The sequence below is a fragment of the Polyodon spathula genome, chromosome 17, assembly GCF_017654505.1.
Source record: "Polyodon spathula isolate WHYD16114869_AA chromosome 17, ASM1765450v1, whole genome shotgun sequence".
Lineage (NCBI taxonomy): Eukaryota > Metazoa > Chordata > Actinopteri > Acipenseriformes > Polyodontidae > Polyodon > Polyodon spathula.
Genome location: NC_054550.1, coordinates 12,745,321 through 12,764,519, shown reverse-complemented (window position 1 = coordinate 12,764,519; position 19,199 = coordinate 12,745,321). Strand labels below are relative to the sequence as shown.

Below are 19,199 nucleotides of genomic sequence, written 5' to 3'. Positions count from 1 at the left end.
TATTTTGGCATCAAAATAACTATGAAGCATCGAAATTCCTGACAAGCGCAAAATGCATTAATTATCCTTGCAGACAAAAGTGGAGTGGATAATGCACCACTGTACAAGAAAAAGAAAGATGTCGCTGCAGATTTCAACGTTCCCGCTAATGCTTACTTAACCCTTCTGATACAATAACACAGGCCTATGAACAGCACACTGTGGGTTCAAGCATGTCTGATTTGCTCAATACCCTGATGTTCAGGACGCCTTGCTTTTGTGGTTTCAAAATGCCTGTGATCAGGATGGGACATACCGGTTTCAAGCTGCAATGCATACTTTTAAAAAGTTCACTTACAACTGTATTTTCAAAAAAATGCACAGTACTTAAAAATGTATAATACTTTTCATTGTTCTGTAATTTAAATTTGATTTCAGTGTTACTGTAGCTTCAATAAAAACTGCACCTGGCTTCAACTCCTGATAATGAGAATTAGTGGTAAAACACATATTTTTGCCTGTGCCTGGACTGCAAATCGGGTTTTAAAATGAAAATCCATGTTTGCGATACTGTGCTTTTTTCTTTTCAAATCTGCACATTGTAGACCTTTATAGTGAGTGGGAGTGCAAAATACAAAGGGTGAAAGGGTTTTGTTAGCTACAAACATGAGCTAGAATTCCTTATTCTGTTGTTTCAACTTGCTTTATTCAAAAAAGAGGCACCTGCACAGTAAAATAGTAAGCACCACTCATTTAGATTAGTTGACTGAACTTAAATTGATGAAGTACACCGAGCAATGAAAGTTTTTGTACACATTTATACCATTTCCATTTGAATAACTATGTTCTAGTTCAAGTTACTTGAATTCAAATGATCCAAGTTGTATGTACTAAATGGACACGCTCTCCTGACTGTTACTGTATTTCCAAACTCATTTTTGAAGTAAACTCCACCTGTGCAGTAACAGTGTGCTGATGTATTCAGGAATGTTACGGCACACTGATGGCATTCTCACATCTCCATTCTTAATGCTTGGATTGTTCACCAGCTACGAATACAAATCTCACTGTGATAAAGTAATGCAGTAGTACAGTGGGTCCCAATCCCGGTGCTGGGGACCCACTCTCTGCTGGTTTTCATTCCAACTGAGCTCTCAATTACTTAACTAGACCCTTCTTCGAACTGATCATTTGATTAATTTGACCTTTTTAATTGTTTTCAGCTCTTAAACAGTTGCAGTATTCAAGTTACTTATAAAATGTTATAGCTAACTTGAAATACGCACCTTTCAGTTAGTGTTGCACTTATTTGCTCCTTTTATCTGAAGAGTGAAATTGTCCCCACCCCTTCAATGTTTTTTTCTGTCATTAACCAGTCAGCTGCTTCTCCTACTGACTGACATGCTTTCAGCCAATAACGTGCATTGACCCAGACAACACTGCCGAGGTGAAATGACCAAGGAAGTGCAATAATAAGTAAAAAAAAAACTGAGGACTTGTTTAACTTAAAAGTAGTATAAAAAGTTAAACATCTGTTTTCTATAACATGCGTTTCTTTCAAAGCCATGTTGCTAATCATGCAAAACAGGCAAGAGATGTACAATTATTTTGTTACAGTAGCTACAATTACTTCAACTGTAACATGTTTTTGTTTGTCATAAAACTACATTTAGTAACAAATGGTTAACATGAAAAACACGTTTTTGCTCCAGACAAATTTCAACCTTCGCAGCGATGTCCATATCATACTCGGGAGCCTTCGCCAGGAGCGAGAATTTCTCTTTGTATCCAGATGTTCTGTTCCTGCAACAGCCAGCATTATTGCAGGAGGGAGCATGATCTGGACACAGTGCGATATTTAGATGAAAAAAAAATCTTTCACCTGACAAACAGTCCCGAGTACAAAAAGAAAAAGGAATTCTCTAGTTGATTTCCTTATGACATGTGAATAAAAAACAATATCAAAGCAAATCATGAATATGTTAAAAAAAAAATAGGTGAACAATAAAGGACACAGCAAAGGTAAAATAACATAGGACATGCCAAGGGGCAGTAACAGGTTTCTTAACACAGGACACAGCAAAGGGGCAGAACTTTTCTTGTAAACACTGTAGGGGGTTCTGGGACACTTTAAATGCCCGGCTGGAGCACAGTGACTAGCGCAGTGTGCCAGGGCAGCACACTAATCTCTTACCCCAGCCCACGATTCTCTGGTGGGAGGAAGTAGGTTGGCAGCTCCTCCGGCGTGGGGATGGAGGGAAAGATTCGGGCACAGTCAGACCTCTTTGGCCACAGAATGTCCTGGCTGTCCTGCATAGTTGAAACAAAAAGAATAGGAAATAAATGTGAAAAAATAGATAAGCAAGAAATCCCAGAGTAGCCACAATACAGGACTTGTTATTGACTGGTATTAGAACACAAGCAAATTTTCTTCAGGGGAACTCTTCTAAATTTTCTGCTTTGAAATTAAACAAGAAAAACCATCAGAAGATTCCTGAATGAGACTAGTCCACTCAGCCTATCTAAACAAGCCCAGTTCATAGTAGAGGAGTCCATTCAGCCTATCTAGGCTCACCCAGTTCAAAGTAGAGGAGTCCATTCAGCCTATCTAAGCTCGCCCAGTTCATAGTAGCTGACTGATCTCAAAACTTTGTCAACCCAGGTCTTAAAGAGAGGGTCCCCGTTATTCAGCATCAGCAACATGACTAGGTAACCTATTCCATACCCTCACCCCTCATGGAGTGAAGTAGTGTCTCTGATCATCTTAGGAGAATCAACCCTTTCTTCGCTCCGCAGATCTGAATGTTACATTGCACTGTTATAAGCACATACAAATCAGAAAGTCCAGTTTTGCATGTAGTGTGCTTTATGACTCCATGTGCCACCACTCTTGAAACAGAATGGGATGGAACATGTATTTCCCCTCAGACTCCCTAAATATCAAATATCTTGGTTAATTTGTCTCCTCTAAGAAATATCCAGTATGCAAAGGATTTAGTTGATAAAGTTATCTCACAAGTGCAGTAGTGCACCCAAACATAATCAATTTACTAACACCATGGTGTAGGACAATTGTTTTCCATTTTACCCTAAAGACATGTTTCTGCAGTGGTGACTGCCAAGACAGCTACTGAATTAAACGAGAACCTGCTTCACCACACGTAAAGACCTAACCCATTGTTCGACATTAACCACGGCCCGTTGCCCCGGGGCCGGTTGAGAGCGCAGTTTGGCCGGTAGTTATGAAGCACTTTCTAGTACAAACTTAATATATATATATATATATATATATATATATATATATATATATATATATATATATATATTGCATATGGCTTCTGTTTCATGAATCCAGGAAAATGGGCTAGTGTGTCAAAAAGCTGAAAATTAACTTACAAACCATTTTTTAAAACCACAACTACGAACTAATCCTAACTTTCCCACCACGCGTCATATTTGTTGTACAGTCAGAATCTGAGACTGCGTACAGAAGTGCTGTGTTGGTACTCGTTCCCGCGGCAAATCTTTTACAAATTGGGTTTTCTACAACTAAGTAACCAGTAAGCCAAAAGGAAAGCTCTGAAAACAATAAATCATAAAGAAAGTAATTATGAAAAAAAATGAAGACGAATATTTAGAGTGGAGGCTTCATTATGACAGAAAAAAGTACTGTTTTGCCTTGTTTGGCGTCAGTTTCCCAGACTTACAGATAAACAGCAGCTTTAGTTGTTGTGAATTTAACATTTCGTTTACATCATATCCAGTCTCACAGTAAGATGTCCCGATGGATACCCAGATATGCAATCAAATTGTCTAACTTTTTGACCAGGACTCATTGGTATCACTCAGCAAGACTGGCGCGACTTGGGAGAGGCTGTTTAATTCTAACAAATAACATTTATAAAATAATCTTAGTGTAAATATTGTAACCTGGCCAAAATAGAATAAATTCCAACATTACAAAAGTTTAACTTTACTAATTACAACTAGCTATCAAGTGCTGACATCAGATGAATCCAGGTCAAGTTACTTTGTTTATTCAATAACCTGTAAATAATTCAAAACAAGGACACCTGGTTGTACTTTTAATGTTCAGTGCAAATGTTGCCGTTACTCCATCCATTCACAGAAAGTCAGCAGTAGATGTTTTACACTGAACTGCACTCCTTTCCAACTCCAAGTATCTTACCTTTTCTTATATTTACTGCGTTATTGTGCTTAACATTTAGTATGTCTTTATATTCGTTAAATTACCTTTCTAATTTCAATGTTACCCAAGTTTGGATTACCGTACTTATTTTAGCCCTTGCTATATACAGTACATGTTAAATGGATAAAGCAACATAAATTGAAAGGCTTTGTTTAGCCACTTTCTTTTGAGACATGGGCTCACTTTGGTTACCATACACAGTTAGAAACATACTGAAAATAAAAACCACCATGAAAATATATATAAATATATTAGGCCAGATAAAACTGCATCCGGGCCAGTAAAAACACTAGCTCAGTAGCCCAAGGACATAGAGCCCTATAAACATGGAGATAATGAAATATGTTTATGGTGCACCAGTCCAGTCAGACTTGGCAGCAGTGTATCTAGCCAGGATTAATAAATATAGCCTTTCTAAACATGCAGTGCAGGTGGTTGACCCACTTCACTCCAGCTCCAGCATACAGAAATGTGCAATTGCTCAACTGATTCGGCTATTCCATCACACACAAAGTAGCAACTTCCACATATGAGCAGCAGTTCACAGTTTGAAGGAACAACGACTATTTCTCCCCAGCAATGTCCAGCCAGGGGTCTTTGCAACATAGTGTTGAGAGAACAATGATACTCTTGAGGACACCCTTTCTGTAGCAGGAGCAACACACTCCACTAACTGCATCACCATCCAAAGACAGGTAGATGTGTGTGCTCCCATGTCTTCTACAGCTACATAAGCATGCTTCAAACAATGTCGCCTGCCCCATCACTCCAGAGAATTGCTGCCATGTAACCCACATGCTTTTAAGATCTCCTCATGCTGATACAAACAGTCAAAGATGGGATTTTGCATGGTTCCTACTTCACTTGTATATTGGTGACTCTCTGTTCACCGATACCCAAGCTACGTTACAGTACCCGACGTAGCATCATTGGCTATTGTCACGAAATATATGCTTCTCCGACAGAGGCTTCTGTGGTGTACAACATCCTCAAATGTTTGCAGGTTATGGATGACCAACTTGGCCAAGCAGATGTTGTTGTTTTTGATTAGGCCATCTATGCAAAAGTACTAGCTATGATGTGGAAGAACCCCATGGAATTGAAGCGTTTTGTGCCTTGCTAGGGAGGTTTCACTTAGCTGGTACTCTGCTCGTTGTTCTAAGAAAACTTTTTCCCCAGTGCTGGTCTCGGGGACATTCTAATGGTATCAGAAAACATCTGATCTGATTCTATTAATACACCTGAAGGGTGTCACCATAACAGAGAGTACACAAGCAGAAGATTACGATGGAAGCCCTGCTGAGACTTCACTGGGAACATTTGGAAACTGCCTAGTTGAATACAATTGTGGTGACACTAAATCTGAACCATTCGTAGATGTCAGAAAGACCTGAGAGCAGCATACAAAGCACACTGTGGGAGTCCTGCTTCAAAAATTCAATAGTACACCAATCATTCCTCAAATTCTACAAGATTTACAAAGGCCAATGGCACAATTCTGGAGCTCTTACACAGAAATGGCATATCTGCTGTTATTACTCATCAGGGCAACAGGGAAATGTACCTGGTCTGTGTGCATGATATGCTCCCCTGAATGCACTCCAATGCCAGGAAAAATTATGCGAGTGTGATGTCTATAACAGCTCAGGAATGGTGAATTTGCATTGCAGAGATCTTCTTCAACGCCATTTACCCAGGTTCCAATTGACCAGGCCATTGAGCAGTCTATCAACTAAGACACAGAAAAGGAGCTGTGGAGCGCATGTCCTGGATGTTGACAGCACACGAACAGGCAACCATCACTCAAAGCTGTCAGCAAATGGCAAGAAGGACACCACAGCACAAAAAGAAGCAAGGTCGCCAAGACTGAAGCGTGACAATGATGATGATGTCTTGAAAGCACCTGATTAATTCAAAAAGTCTGTCAACCCCTTTGAGAGCTTGCATTAACTTTTTGGTGTTACGTCTGGGATGGAGGCAGGCCCTCAAGTAAGAACAAATTTACTACAAGCTCCAACCAAGGGCCAGGAAGCCTCATCACAGTTTGTGAAACAGACACTGGTCACAAGTGAAACATGCTATGATCCACTCCCCAAGATAAAACTGAAGACATTTATAGAATTCGGTAAAAACCAAAGCCGCTGAGCGAGGAGCCATTCACAAAGCTGATCTTAGCCTCTTTACATAGATGGTGGTCATAGCACAGACCCGTCAGATGTATCTGCAAAATGTTTTGAGACCTTGACTCAGATCTCTCCCTTGGGCAATAGCAGCAACAGATGGTACCCAGTGCAAAGCTGTCAAGAGCATGCTTGGAGAGCAAATCAAAAAGGTTGTAAAACCAGCTCACACAATTTCGGACCAGGCTAATGACTTTGCTGCAATCTCTTGCTCGCCTCCCAGAGACTCTTGGGGATCTTGCCATGGTAGTTCTGGAGAAGGCCTTGCAATTCTCCAAGGGATCTTCTCACTGATGAATATCCAGAAACCACATTGAATGCACCAAGCGCAGTCATCGTGCTAGCAGGGGCAAACTAGTGATCAAAATCAGCAACAGTCACCAGACCGTTCCAAAGCAGTGGAAGAAGTTCCTTTCCCACAATGCCAACATGTTCTCTCAGGAGTGGTCGAAAGACCTACATGCAGCAAAGTTTGATATATGTTAACTACTATGGATTTAGCAGACATTGCCATTGGTTTCATGCCAGCAGTGGTAAGGTTATGCAACAGGATATACAGGACTGGATTCTACACAGCAGGAGGCAGATACTTGCATTTCCCTCCAAGTCAAAATCAGCTGATGAGGGAAATGCAACTGTGGTGATCAAGACCCAGGACACAGATGTGCTACTCCTGGCTTGCTCTTTGAGTTCTGGTGCACATAGGAACAAGGACACACACTTAATATGAACAGTCAACAATGCAGGATGCTGTCAGTTAATTGGGCAGCAGTTTATACAAGTGAAGAGCTTGTCACATCTTGTGAGGCTTTTGTCTGGTCCATGTGTAGCCACAATCTTCAAAGCAACCAGTTTCCACCATGCAGAGCTGCTCTGAGGAATCACATACACAGGGCAAACTCCAGGCTGTCATATGGAGATGTTCTCTTGAGCCAAACCACCCACAGCAGAGCCTGCTGGATACGGGTGGACTGTAGTTGAAGGCAATATCACTGGGAGATCTTGTCTGCTCCAAACACCCTTATGGAGCTCATCAGCTGTGGCTGCTTAGGGTAGGAATCTGTTGCTTGTGAGTCAACAAAAATATGTCTTGAATAGAACAAATATGGATTAAGCTGTGAGAACTGTACAGAAGCAGTTATAAAGAATCTGAGGATAACAGAGACTCAGACATGTAAAATGGTCAAATCTATTGTATTCCCAATATTGCAGTGCTTTACAGTTCATCAATTAAAATTTCCAATACAATTTATAGTCTAAGCAATTAGGGATTTTCTGATAATACAATATCTGTACTGACATTTACAGTCTCAGACATTAAGGGGCACAACCCAGCTGAGCACCTGGGAGGAAGGATTGTCTACTCCACCTCCCAAAGTGTGTTTGTTAAGAGGCATGCCAACCTCATTAGGCAGAAGCTATTGCATTTTTGACACATTGGATAGTTATGTTATAAACAATTAAATTTGTGTCAGACAATATTAAATCATTTATAGTGTATAAAAATGCTTAAAATCAGTATAAATATCACAATATGTATTTAAACATGTTAAATTGTTCAAATGATCCTCTTGAAAGTTTAAATGTTTCAATTTGGTGAATTGTATTCATCACACAAAAGTAATTTCTAAACAAACACATTTTTTTGTTAAGAAATGTGATAGGGGGGATAGGTTTAGAATATGATGTTGCCAAGCCAAATGAACACTTACCCAGCTTGGCAACATGCAGAAATTCACTTTAGAAATATTAAACCAAAAAAACCCAATGGGTGGGGGGGGGGTGTTGCAGCCAACTTCAAAACGTCTGGTATTGGCCCATGAACCATCTGTCCAAATCTATTTCCATTTTTTTTCCATATTCTATTTCCTTTTTTTTTTTTTTGAATTTCTTATAAATTCCAAACATGTTTTTGAAAAGTATAAATAAATGAATAAATAAAGACGGTGGTGGTTTACCTTTTCACTGCTCTGTTTAGCATTAGTAAATCTGTTTTAACCTGTATGATTTAGTGTCTCTAAGAGCCCACTTCTCATAATTGCAGCTCTTTTAACAAAACGGTTGAACAAGCCTGGATGAATGTATAGCGGAACAGTGTGAAGTAGCCTCACCCTAGAGGAGGCCTCCTTGCCCCAGAAGGTCCCCAGCAAGGGGGCTGAAGACACAGAAGGGAAGAGCACTCGGCCGTCGCTCTGGTTGAGGCTGAGCTCCGAGATGAGAGACGTGCTGCTGGCAGTGGACCTATCCTCCCCGAACTGAAGAGAGACAAAAAAGAACAGAGGGTTACAAACTCACAGCACAGCTCAACTGAGGAGAAACGAGAAGGAACAGAGGCTTACTCAGAGTTACAAACTCACAACAGTCTTGAACACACACCTGTGTTTCACAACTACCCTCAATTAAATATATTATTGTTCATTACAACTGGGTTGTGACAGTTTCTAATCCTGGTAACTTTTCAAAGCCTATGGAAAGGGGTCAAGTTTAACTAGTTTTTGTTTGTTAGGGCACTATATTAACTGTAAACATATGAGTATATGACTGTGAATGCTTTCACTGTGATACCACCTCCACACTGAGGGAGGGCAGCCTATAGAAAACCCTGATATAAAGATCCATCCAATAGGGCTTTTTCTTTAAAACATGGCAGTAATTGAGAGCCCTTCCCAGCTCACCTGGATGAGCTCCACACTCTCAAAGACGTCCCCACGGTGGTAGCGCACTGGCAGGTCGTAGGGACAGTGCAGGGAGCCCTGCGGCTTCCCCACGCGGCACAGCTGGTGATTTCCTGGAGAAACACAATGAAATACATGCCGATCAGAACTATGGTGTCATCAGCCTTAGAGCAGAATGACTGCGGTGGGACCTTATTAACCCTTTTGTCCCTGTAAGACCTCTGCTTATTAAATATCTTGGAATCTTTGAATATATAATCATCTCCTTTTTTAAAAATATTTTAATGAATAATCAGTCCCACAAGTGCAGTGGTACCCCAAATATTATACATTTATTATCAATGCAGAATGACAGAATAGTTTATTATTTTGTGTATTTTTCAACCTAAAAATAATCCAAGTAGTACCGTGGCATAAATCTCCTGCCACAGTGTAAATACATGGTTATTGTGAGAAGGTTAACCACTATGACCTGTATGAATCGGATGTACATGCGGCCAGAACCCCCAGATTCTGATACTCGATACACTGTGCCACAGAATGTCCTAACCAAGTTTCATCACAATAACAGAGTTCTCTAAATACTGGACATGTTAAAATGGAAGCATAACATACAGACAAAGCCCCTATATCCTGATCCTCTAAATGCAAGACAGACCCTAGATTCCGACCCTCTCAACGACAGACAAAGCCCCTAGATTCTGACCCTTTCAGTGACATACAGGCAAAGCCCCTAGACTCTGATCCTCTCAACAACTGTCCTCATTATATCTTAATGAATGTTCTAAGTTTTATCGCAATCAGTTCACAGCAATCTCTACAATTACGGTGATTCACAAACATTTCTAACTAGGTTGGAGTCAATCACTCCCGAAACTAAGTGCTGCTGTCACTGACAAATTGTCTTTAATCTCAATAAATGTGTTGTCTGTTAACGTGGACAACCTCACTCTACAGGAAAAATGACCAAGTGCAAGGCTATCTGCAAGCAAGGACTACTAAGAGATGTACTTAACCTAGTGTAATACCAGATATCTGAAATATGCTGGGTGATTCACAATGTGTGCAGTAGCCTCTTTAAATCTGAACAAACCTCTGGTGGCCAAACAGTGCATCAGAGCATCTCTGTCACTTTTCCTTTGCATAACATCCTTTACATACCCTCCAGATTTTGCTGATGTTCTGGCAACGTGGTACAAACTATGAATATGTACATTTGCAACAAACAAAAAAAAACTACATGTTTAAGATAATAATGAATGGAGGTGCATGGTGTGGAACTCTTATGCAGTGATGCTGTGAGCGCCAATCAGATTTGAGACTTATATAATGAATGGAGGTGCATGGTGTGGAACTCCTTACCTAGCTGGGCCTCCTTGGCCATCTGAGTCTCATGGATGATGTTGCGCAGGATCTGCTCCTCCTGGCCCAGCTTGTGCTTGTCCAGGGCCTCCTGCTGCCGCAGATACTGGTCATGCTGCTTCTGGTACTCCTTGAGCTCATTGAGAGTACGCTGGAGCGATCTGAACACAGAGACAGGGAGGCACATAAACCTCACACAGCATCCTGCTTCTCTGAACAGCGTGGCAATTTGAGTACATCACATGAATTCCTCCTAAGCTTTATTTAAAACAATAACAATAATACATTACAGGGTTATGATGACATCATTATAAAAGTGATCTGCTGTTTGAATGGAGCTACCTTTCCTATACTACAATAGAGTTCTGTAACCAGGTATTCACTATTGAAATAGTTCATGTTTTATTTAAGCTATGACAAAGTAATTGTAGCTGACAAACTTATTGCAAAAAAGTTCTGCCTGGTACATCTTTTCACTACACAATTCTCAAATGTGCAGTTTTGAAAGAAACATGTGTTCTAGCAAACATGCAATTTTATTAAAAAAAAAATAATCAAATACAATTATGTATACTATATATTAGTTTTGGGACAAATATCTGAATATTTTTTACTGTGTGAGATTATATATAAACATATAGATATATATAGATTTAGTGCTGCTACCAATCAGACACAGTGAGGCAGGCGAACCTGCGCAGCAATGCAACAGAATGAACAGAACCTACACTTTTGATAAGTATCTTTCACACTACAGGCAACACACAGGAGGCAGGGGAGCGGCACCAGGGCTGCACTGGAGCGACGTGAATAGGATTGAATTCTATTTTTTGTGATTTGTGACTTGTCAACTAGAACATTGAGCAATCAGAGAACAGCTTCAATACACGTGGTCCACTAGGTCAGTGACATGCAAAATACGCCGGAAAAAAAAATCATACTTGCTGTGGATAAATACCCAGAGCTTTACGACAAAGGTCATCAAGTTGAGTACTACCACAAAGCACACTTTAAAATTAAAATACAGGTCTGCTATAAAATGTGTTTCCTTCCAAACTTAACATTTGAGACCTATATAGCCAATGGAAGTTCAAAATGGCTGAGATTTATGGATTAAGAATGACTTTGTAAGCTACAATATTAATGTACTGGAAACAACACATTGCCAAACACAATTAAAAGTACTTGAACCCAGGAGGGGGCCCCTCTCCCCACTCCCCACTACCTGTGCTGCGTCTCCAGTTTCTGCTCCAGTTTCTGCTGGCACAGGACAGCATGCTTGCGTTTGAGTGCCTGCTCGAAGCCGGGCTTGGCTTGCAGTGCATGGTCATAGCAGAGCACTGAGTGGTTATACTCCCCCAGCATCTAAGGAGAGACAGAGAAAGAGAGATACATTCCTTGGTCTGACTACACCGTGTAACTATTTTTTTTTTTTTTGTTCCTGGGTAGTAAGTGTTATTTCCTAATTGCTTATGCTTCAAAAGTATAGAAAATGGCTATTATTCCCCACAAACTTTGCTTTTGTGACCAGGACAGTGATATTTTGAAATATCACTAGTTCCAATGGGAAAACGGGCAAATGTGTGTCTTTTCGTTCACATAGTCAGAAAAAAACAACATATGAATCCAAATTAACATGTATTTATACTAAAGTAATACAAAAATGACTACAAAAGATTTAGAAGTGAATAGTTTTTCGAGATTTATGATTATACTGTATTTACAGTATTTACTCTGTAAATCCTGTCTCCATGGAAACATTTGGGCAGTTAAGGAAAACTACAGTATGGCTGATTAAAAAAAAGAAACCCAAACTGGACAGAGGAGGAAAAACATAATACTTATGGAGGAATATAATAAAAGAAAGCAAATAATAACTGGCAAACTACGTCCGAATTTGACAACTCCCATGAAGCAGAAGAAATTGGCAGAAATAACAATGTGTGAATGCAAGAAATTTAATGGTAAATCGCAGCATTCATATATATATATATATATATATATATATATATATATATATATATATATATAGAATAGCATCACAAAAAATAGGTAAATCTACAAAAAATGTACACTAAACATATTTGTTTAAACAGTTTGTATGGCTGTGTTCGCCATACAAATTAAGTATACATTTTTTTAGTAATAAAAAGCCACCAGTTGTGAAAAAATGAAGTACTACCACTGTATTTGAAGAACAGGGTGCAATGCGTGAGGGCCTCAATAGGACATTTAAGTATTTTCACTTAGTTATCCCCTAAAGTCGTTTTGTGCAACGGTTAACTAACTTAAGGGAAATACTTAAATACAAATATTACTTAAGTAGAACATTTGGGAAAACTAAGGAGGGAATTTCACTTAAGGTGTTATGCAATGAGGCACTTGCTTTTATGTCGCAGTTCAAATCTTCAAATCTGCAGCGTTATTTCACTACAAACCATGCCCGCATTGACAAAGAATTTCCAAAAGATTCTGAACTGCTGTCTTTAAATGTTAACGCTAGAACCGCCATGATAGTCATGCGTTATATGTGCTAATTTCTATTTAAATATGGTGTTTCTGCTCTGCAAATTATGTTCATGAATACATCTTTTGAGTTTTATCTGAAAGTTTGTACTTCCTTTTCATATCGGAGCTGATTAAAATGTACCTGTCAAAATGACTGCTGTTGGTAAAAAGCAAAAGGATAAACAGACGCAAATGTTGACCAAATTTCCCAAACAAACTGAGACCGCGACTCTAGCCTACTCCTAACAAGTGGCCTGGAACATTGCCCATGCAAAAAAAACCCTAAAAGCAAATTTCAGACCTGCAGCTCTCATATCACACGGTAGAACGTATCCATCTCAGATCTAAATAGTGACACTGAACTACAGCTGCATTCAGAACAACGTGTGTAGTAAAAGAATGCCAAAAGTCACACAGAGTACACTCACAGACCAGGACTACACAAAATGGGACAAACACCCAACAGAAACCCTTCTATAAAAATCTACTAGAAGTGCAGAGAAATACAGCAAACCATGCATGCAGTGCTGAATTAGGCCACTACCAAATGATTCTTAAGATTAAAAAAATTAGCACTAAAATACCTGGTTCATTTAAACCACAGCAACCCAAAATCACAAGCCCCGACAAGCCAAGAGCTCAGCCTCCTCAGCCAGCTAGCCATGAAGCTCACTGCACTGAGTGGCACGGACATCAGTCAGCTTCTGGACAGCACTGCTAAAACAATGGCAGTCAGAGCCAAACTACACTTCACGCATTGGGACAAAAACTAAAACACAAAACAAACTTGAATGCTATCAGGCCCTAAAAGAGACTTCACCCTGGCAGAATACCTGGTCAGAGTGAAAGTCACAAAGCAGAGGCAGATCCTGACCAAGTGCAGACTCAGTGACCACCACCTGGCCATCACAAAAGGACAACACAGACAGTACTGGGAGAAGTCAGCACAGAGATGCACATTGTATTACACTGCAGTAAATGCACCCAAACAAGAGACACATTCTTTAAATAAATTAAGATTTCTCTCTTGCAATTCCCACAGATGGCCAAGAGTGGAAGTCCTACTGGTGGAGGGACACACAGTGAGCGCTCTGCCCAGTATGCGTGTGACTGTCACAGCCAGAGGGACACAAAGTGAGCGCTCTGCCCAGTATGTGTGTGCCTGTCACAGCCTGAGGGACACACAGTGAGCGCTCTGCCCAGTATGTGTGTGCCTGTCACAGCCTGAGGGACACACAGTGAGCGCTCTGCCCAGTATGTGTGTGACTGTCACAGCCAGAGGGACACAAAGTGAGCGCTCTGCCCAGTATGTGTGTGCCTGTCACAGCCTGAGGGACACACAGACAGCGCTCTGCACAGGGGCACTGACAGGAGGGGGTTCAGTTTTACATTCCTACCTTTTTATTTAATTATTCCTTTTCATTTATTAACTTTTATACAGGACTCAATGGAAGAAACAACTAGAAATATGACAACTTAACAAGTTCAGTGAAAAACATTTCAATCAGTTAGCACTATTGCGTGTCCAAAAAAAGCAAAAAAAAAAATCATACTATCCTAGTCATGATAAATACTCCTCCTGTCAGACGTATAGCAGAATTGCTCCTTGTCAAGATTTTAATGGGGATGTAAATGCAGTATTCCTGCTCAACTTATATTAAACACAATTTTGAAAGTAAAATAGCAAACAAACAGTCTCATATTCCAGATGTACTATTTTCAGCTCAACTATATTGGTTTATGGAGCGGTATTTCCCCTGTAGTGCGCACTGGGCAGTGTACTCACTGCATAAATGTTTCCCAGTGTGTAGTGGCTGGTCAGCAGGTCCGAGGTGATGTCGAGAGCTGTGTGGACCAGGATGGCGGCGTCGGCAGAGAAGTGAGCGCGATGCAGAACATTGGCCATGTTGACAAGAGCAATGTCCTTGTGCTGCCTGAAGGGGGAAACAGAGGGCATACAGTACTCCCTACATTGGATTATAGGGTTTTACTCAGCACAGCCTGATGTCTAATTGCAAATGTATTTTTTTTTTTTTTTTTTTTTTTTAATTCAGGGTATGCAGTTCATTCAAAGGTAACGGTATGATTCCTTACAAGTATCTGTTCACTTCCTGTGCTATCTGGCAGTGTTTGTCCAATAGTCTAGCAGCAATCTGACTATGTCACCTTCAGGACAGGACGTGAATAGATGCTAGAAAGCAACAGTATTATCATGTGCTTTATCTCATTCAGTTTGGGCAACAGGGCCGTAAAGCAAAATGAAATGCTCAAGGATAACAGACTCCATATAAACAAAATTAAATAAAATAAAATAAAAAAACACACAAAAAAAGATTGCTCTCTGCAACTTCTAAAACATAAAAAAAAAATGTTTAGAATGTGCAGCATAGTTCAATGGGTTCTACACACACAAACAGCATATGATGTACCGGAATATTAAGAAATCCTTATGGTGACTGGTTCATTTCCAATACAGGTTTTATTTTTTTTTATTACCGAGTAATCTGTACATCTGAATTAACATGAACACTGACCAATCCGTAACAGTGATTAGCTGATATCCCACACGTGATCTATTTATTTACAAAATCTTCAATTAAAGTTAAAAAAAAAAAAAAAAGATTCCAAACTATTTCCATCACATATTACAGCTTGCTTATGTCAGTAAGTAGTTTGAAGCTGGGCTTGACCAGAGTTGCGACTCTGTATTGCAGTGTCCTTCCTGCAGCAGCGTACCTGGGGGAGAAGTGCAGCGCCCTCATGGAACATTCCACCACCTGTCGCGGCTCGTTCTTCATCCGCCAGTAGAAGGCTGCCATGTTATACAGCACCCAGGAGGAGGAATTCTGTGTGGGGTCAGTGCAGTGGTTACAGAGTTAAAACTAGTCCAGCCTTGACCCAAGCCTCCCTAGACCAGAGAGACATTTCACCCCCTGTTATAACAGCTTTCAGTGGCCCTGAAGATTGGATAAAGGGTTGCATAGTGTGAAGAACCTATTGTAAACCCAAGGCCCCCTACATATCATATTAGTCAAAATACAAAAATTAAAGGGATAGGGACAGTATCTAGTCATAACCTCTTCACTCAAAAAACATTCCATGAATTACAATGAACTACGTTATGCTTCTGGTCTTGAATCATGATACAAACGACACATACAGTACCGCTTAAGATACAATATATCACGTAAAGAAAGTATCATCGATACGCCCCTATACTTGAGCCACTGCACACACTTCAAACTGTCCTGATAACTGCATAATTATCACACAGTACCTGCAAGGTTAAGAATATTCATATGAAATCGAGTTACAGCCCAATGCAACCCAAAATGTCTATCAGAGGGAAGCTGGGAGTGTGTGGTACAAGTTTGGTGGAGACTGGTGCACAATCAGGACAGGTATCATGTTCACCAGTCTGACAGACAGAAGGGCAGACACGATTAGTGCACAACTATTTTTTTTTTCAATAAGGACCTTCTTACTAATCTATTGCCTAGACTTTGTCACAAAATCTTAATGAGCAAGTAGCGGGTTTCCTGGAAAATCTAGCGTTACATGTCCGCAGGTGTTGCTACAACTGTTTAAATAACGTACCTGTAACTTTTCTTTTCACTTAAGATCCTGAACACTTTTTACACTTCTAACTTTAAAGTCTTGTTTCAAAGTGCTTTTCAAAATGGCAGCTCTAGTGCACCGAGGGTTGAATGCACCAACGTGGACTAAATAAAACTCAGTTTAGTGTTAAACTAGGGGTAGGTGTTCAGGGGTTATGTTTTAATCAGTTACATTGCACCACACAAATTTAAACCAGGATTAGTAAATCTTTGATTAAGCAGGTAATCCAAGATTTCTGATTAGCAATCAGTCATATTTTGTATCCACTGTATTAGCAAATGTAAACGTAATAGCAAATGTTAATCAATAAGCATAAGAAAACATTGCATTCTATTAATTTTACTCATTCTATACTATTTCTCTGCTCCGACGATGTTTTAAATTAATTATCAAAAAGCCTGCGGCTTTCCTACACCCCTTTAACCCAATCTCTAGTTATGGCAACCGGGCTGTCCTGCATTAATTCCGAATATCAATGAATAGCTTTGTTTTACTTTGCGTAAATGTTCAAATATTTATTTTAGTGCGATTTCCATTACATGAGAGTAGATGTTAAAACTTCATGCTGATCTGAACTTGGCTCTTGCCAGGATAAGCACCAGCTAAGACCTAGCTTTACAGTAAACTAATGTGAGCCATCAACATCTCCATCCATTTGTGTTTCTTTCCATCTGATGATGCAGATATCCTTCTGCCTGGCGTTGATGGCTGAAGTGTAATGCTGGCTCCAGGGATCAGCACACAAACACACACACACACACACACACACACACAATGGCTGCGATGCTGGCTCAGGGGATCAACCACAGAGCGGTCTCCCCAACGCATCAGCATGACAACCGTCTGGATTGAGCCAAGTAGGGTAAATCTCTGGGGTCTTCAAGTGGGCACCTTCCATCGTGTTTCGTCGACTAGCCCACAACACCTCAAGAGGGCTCGACAGTGATTCTGGCGTCCCAGCATCACCCCCCTCCGGCCCACACTCAACTCAGCCCAGCTAACATACCCGTACATCAGCGTTGCTTTCTTTCTATTGTGCTTGAGATCCCCAGCCAGAATCTTTCCGTCTCAACCACAGCCAGTTTCTGCTTCTTTCTGCTGCTTCAGATAAGTTCTTCACTGTGCGACGCAACTCTTGGCCACAGAATCCGGCATCTCTGAGAAACCGGGTTGTAGTGTGTGCCACAAATCCTCGACAACCCACCTCCATTGGGTAAACCTGGACTCTCCATCCTCACTGCTCCGCATCAGGAGCTAGTTGAGCATACCGAAGTTTCTTCCTCTCATATGCCTCATCCACAGCATCCTCCCATGGCACTGTTAACTCTACCATATGAAGAAGGCATGCTGATCCAGACCACAAGACAATGTCTGGTCGAAGGTTAATGGTGGCAATCTCACGTGGAAAAATAAGCTGTTGACCAAAATCTGCAAGCATTTTCCAGTTTCTAGCAGCTTCCAGTTGTCCTGGGTGAGGCTTGGGTTTAACACCTTTTCTTGGTGGTTGCTCTCCTGGTCGAAGGAATATTGTGTTTTGTGTGTAATTCTTTGATGGAACTGATGGCAACCATTGGTCAGGTAGCACTTGTCTTCCAATGCTAAGGCCAAACATTGCAGCACCTGGTCATGGCGCCAAGTAAACCATCCTTGGTTAAGACCCACCTTACATCCTGTCAAAATGTGCCTTAATGTTGCAGGTGATGTACACAAAGGACATGAGGGATCCTCACCCACCCAGAGGTTTAGGTTCTGTGATAATGGGAGAACATCATATGCTGATCTGATGAGGAAACCGACCCTGCTCTGTTCCACTGTCCATAGGTCTTGCCAGCCAATCTTGCATTGTACCACACTCTCCCATCTCATCCATTCTCCCTGCTTGGCCTGGGAACCGGCCTTTACACACCTTATCCTCTCTTCCTGCTTTTGCACCTCATTGACTACCAACTTCCTCCATTGAGCTGGGGTTGCCTTGTGCCATGTAGGAGGAACTTGCCCCATAATATCACCGATTCGAAGGGCAGCCTTAGCATCTTCCACAGCTTTCTTTGCCGCCCACTTTCTTCCAATTTTCAACACAGGTGCTGCCTCCCTTACGCATTTGTCAATTGAATCTACTAATGTCATTTACAGTCGGACCTTGGTGCACTTAAACTCCTCGGTTAGAGCAGAGACTGGTAGCTGGAGTATTCCTTTACCATAAAGTCCCACTCTACTGAGGGAGCGTCGACCTCCCAACAATTTCCTGATGTCTGAACTGTTTAAAGCTTCCAGCTTCTCAACTCTTGTCAAGGAAACCTCGTACACAGTCAGTGGACACAGCAGTCTTGGCAGTAGACCAAACTGAAAGCACCAGAGTTTCAGTTTGCCCGGTAAAGCGCTGCTGTCTATGAGTCGTACCATCTCCCAAGACTTTTCACTGGCTTCTCGGACACTGTTGGTATTTCTGTTGGTATTGCCTAGCCCTGTTCAGGTTTGAACTATACCAGCGGTGGGCCGACTAATCTGATGAACAGGAGCGACAAGCACTAGTTTTTTGACATTTCGCCATTTGGGTTGTGAAAACAAAAATTGTATATTTTTCTTACCCAATGATGTCAGATCCTAAAATATATATCGTTACAAAACACTTTTGTCATTCAATTAAAATGTGTTACTTTTCAAGTA

At 40.8% G+C, this 19,199-nt stretch overlaps 1 protein-coding gene across 4 annotated transcripts in view; it reads right to left on the bottom strand.

Moving 5' to 3' along the window:
• The window catches only part of LOC121329869 (tetratricopeptide repeat protein 17-like), a 58,441-nt gene that overhangs the window by 27,193 nt on the left and 12,049 nt on the right, over positions 1 to 19,199 (bottom strand). For all 4 annotated transcript variants that reach the window (XM_041275830.1, XM_041275831.1, XM_041275833.1 and 1 more), the window contains exons 6-12: positions 15,651 to 15,760; positions 14,701 to 14,848; positions 11,632 to 11,771; positions 10,407 to 10,567; positions 9,045 to 9,157; positions 8,481 to 8,624; positions 2,174 to 2,289 (exon numbers count right to left, since the gene is read on the bottom strand). In XM_041275830.1, coding sequence (XP_041131764.1) covers positions 2,174 to 2,289; positions 8,481 to 8,624; positions 9,045 to 9,157; positions 10,407 to 10,567; positions 11,632 to 11,771; positions 14,701 to 14,848; positions 15,651 to 15,760 — 932 coding nt within the window. The remainder of the gene's footprint in view (positions 1 to 2,173; positions 2,290 to 8,480; positions 8,625 to 9,044; positions 9,158 to 10,406; positions 10,568 to 11,631; positions 11,772 to 14,700; positions 14,849 to 15,650; positions 15,761 to 19,199) is intronic.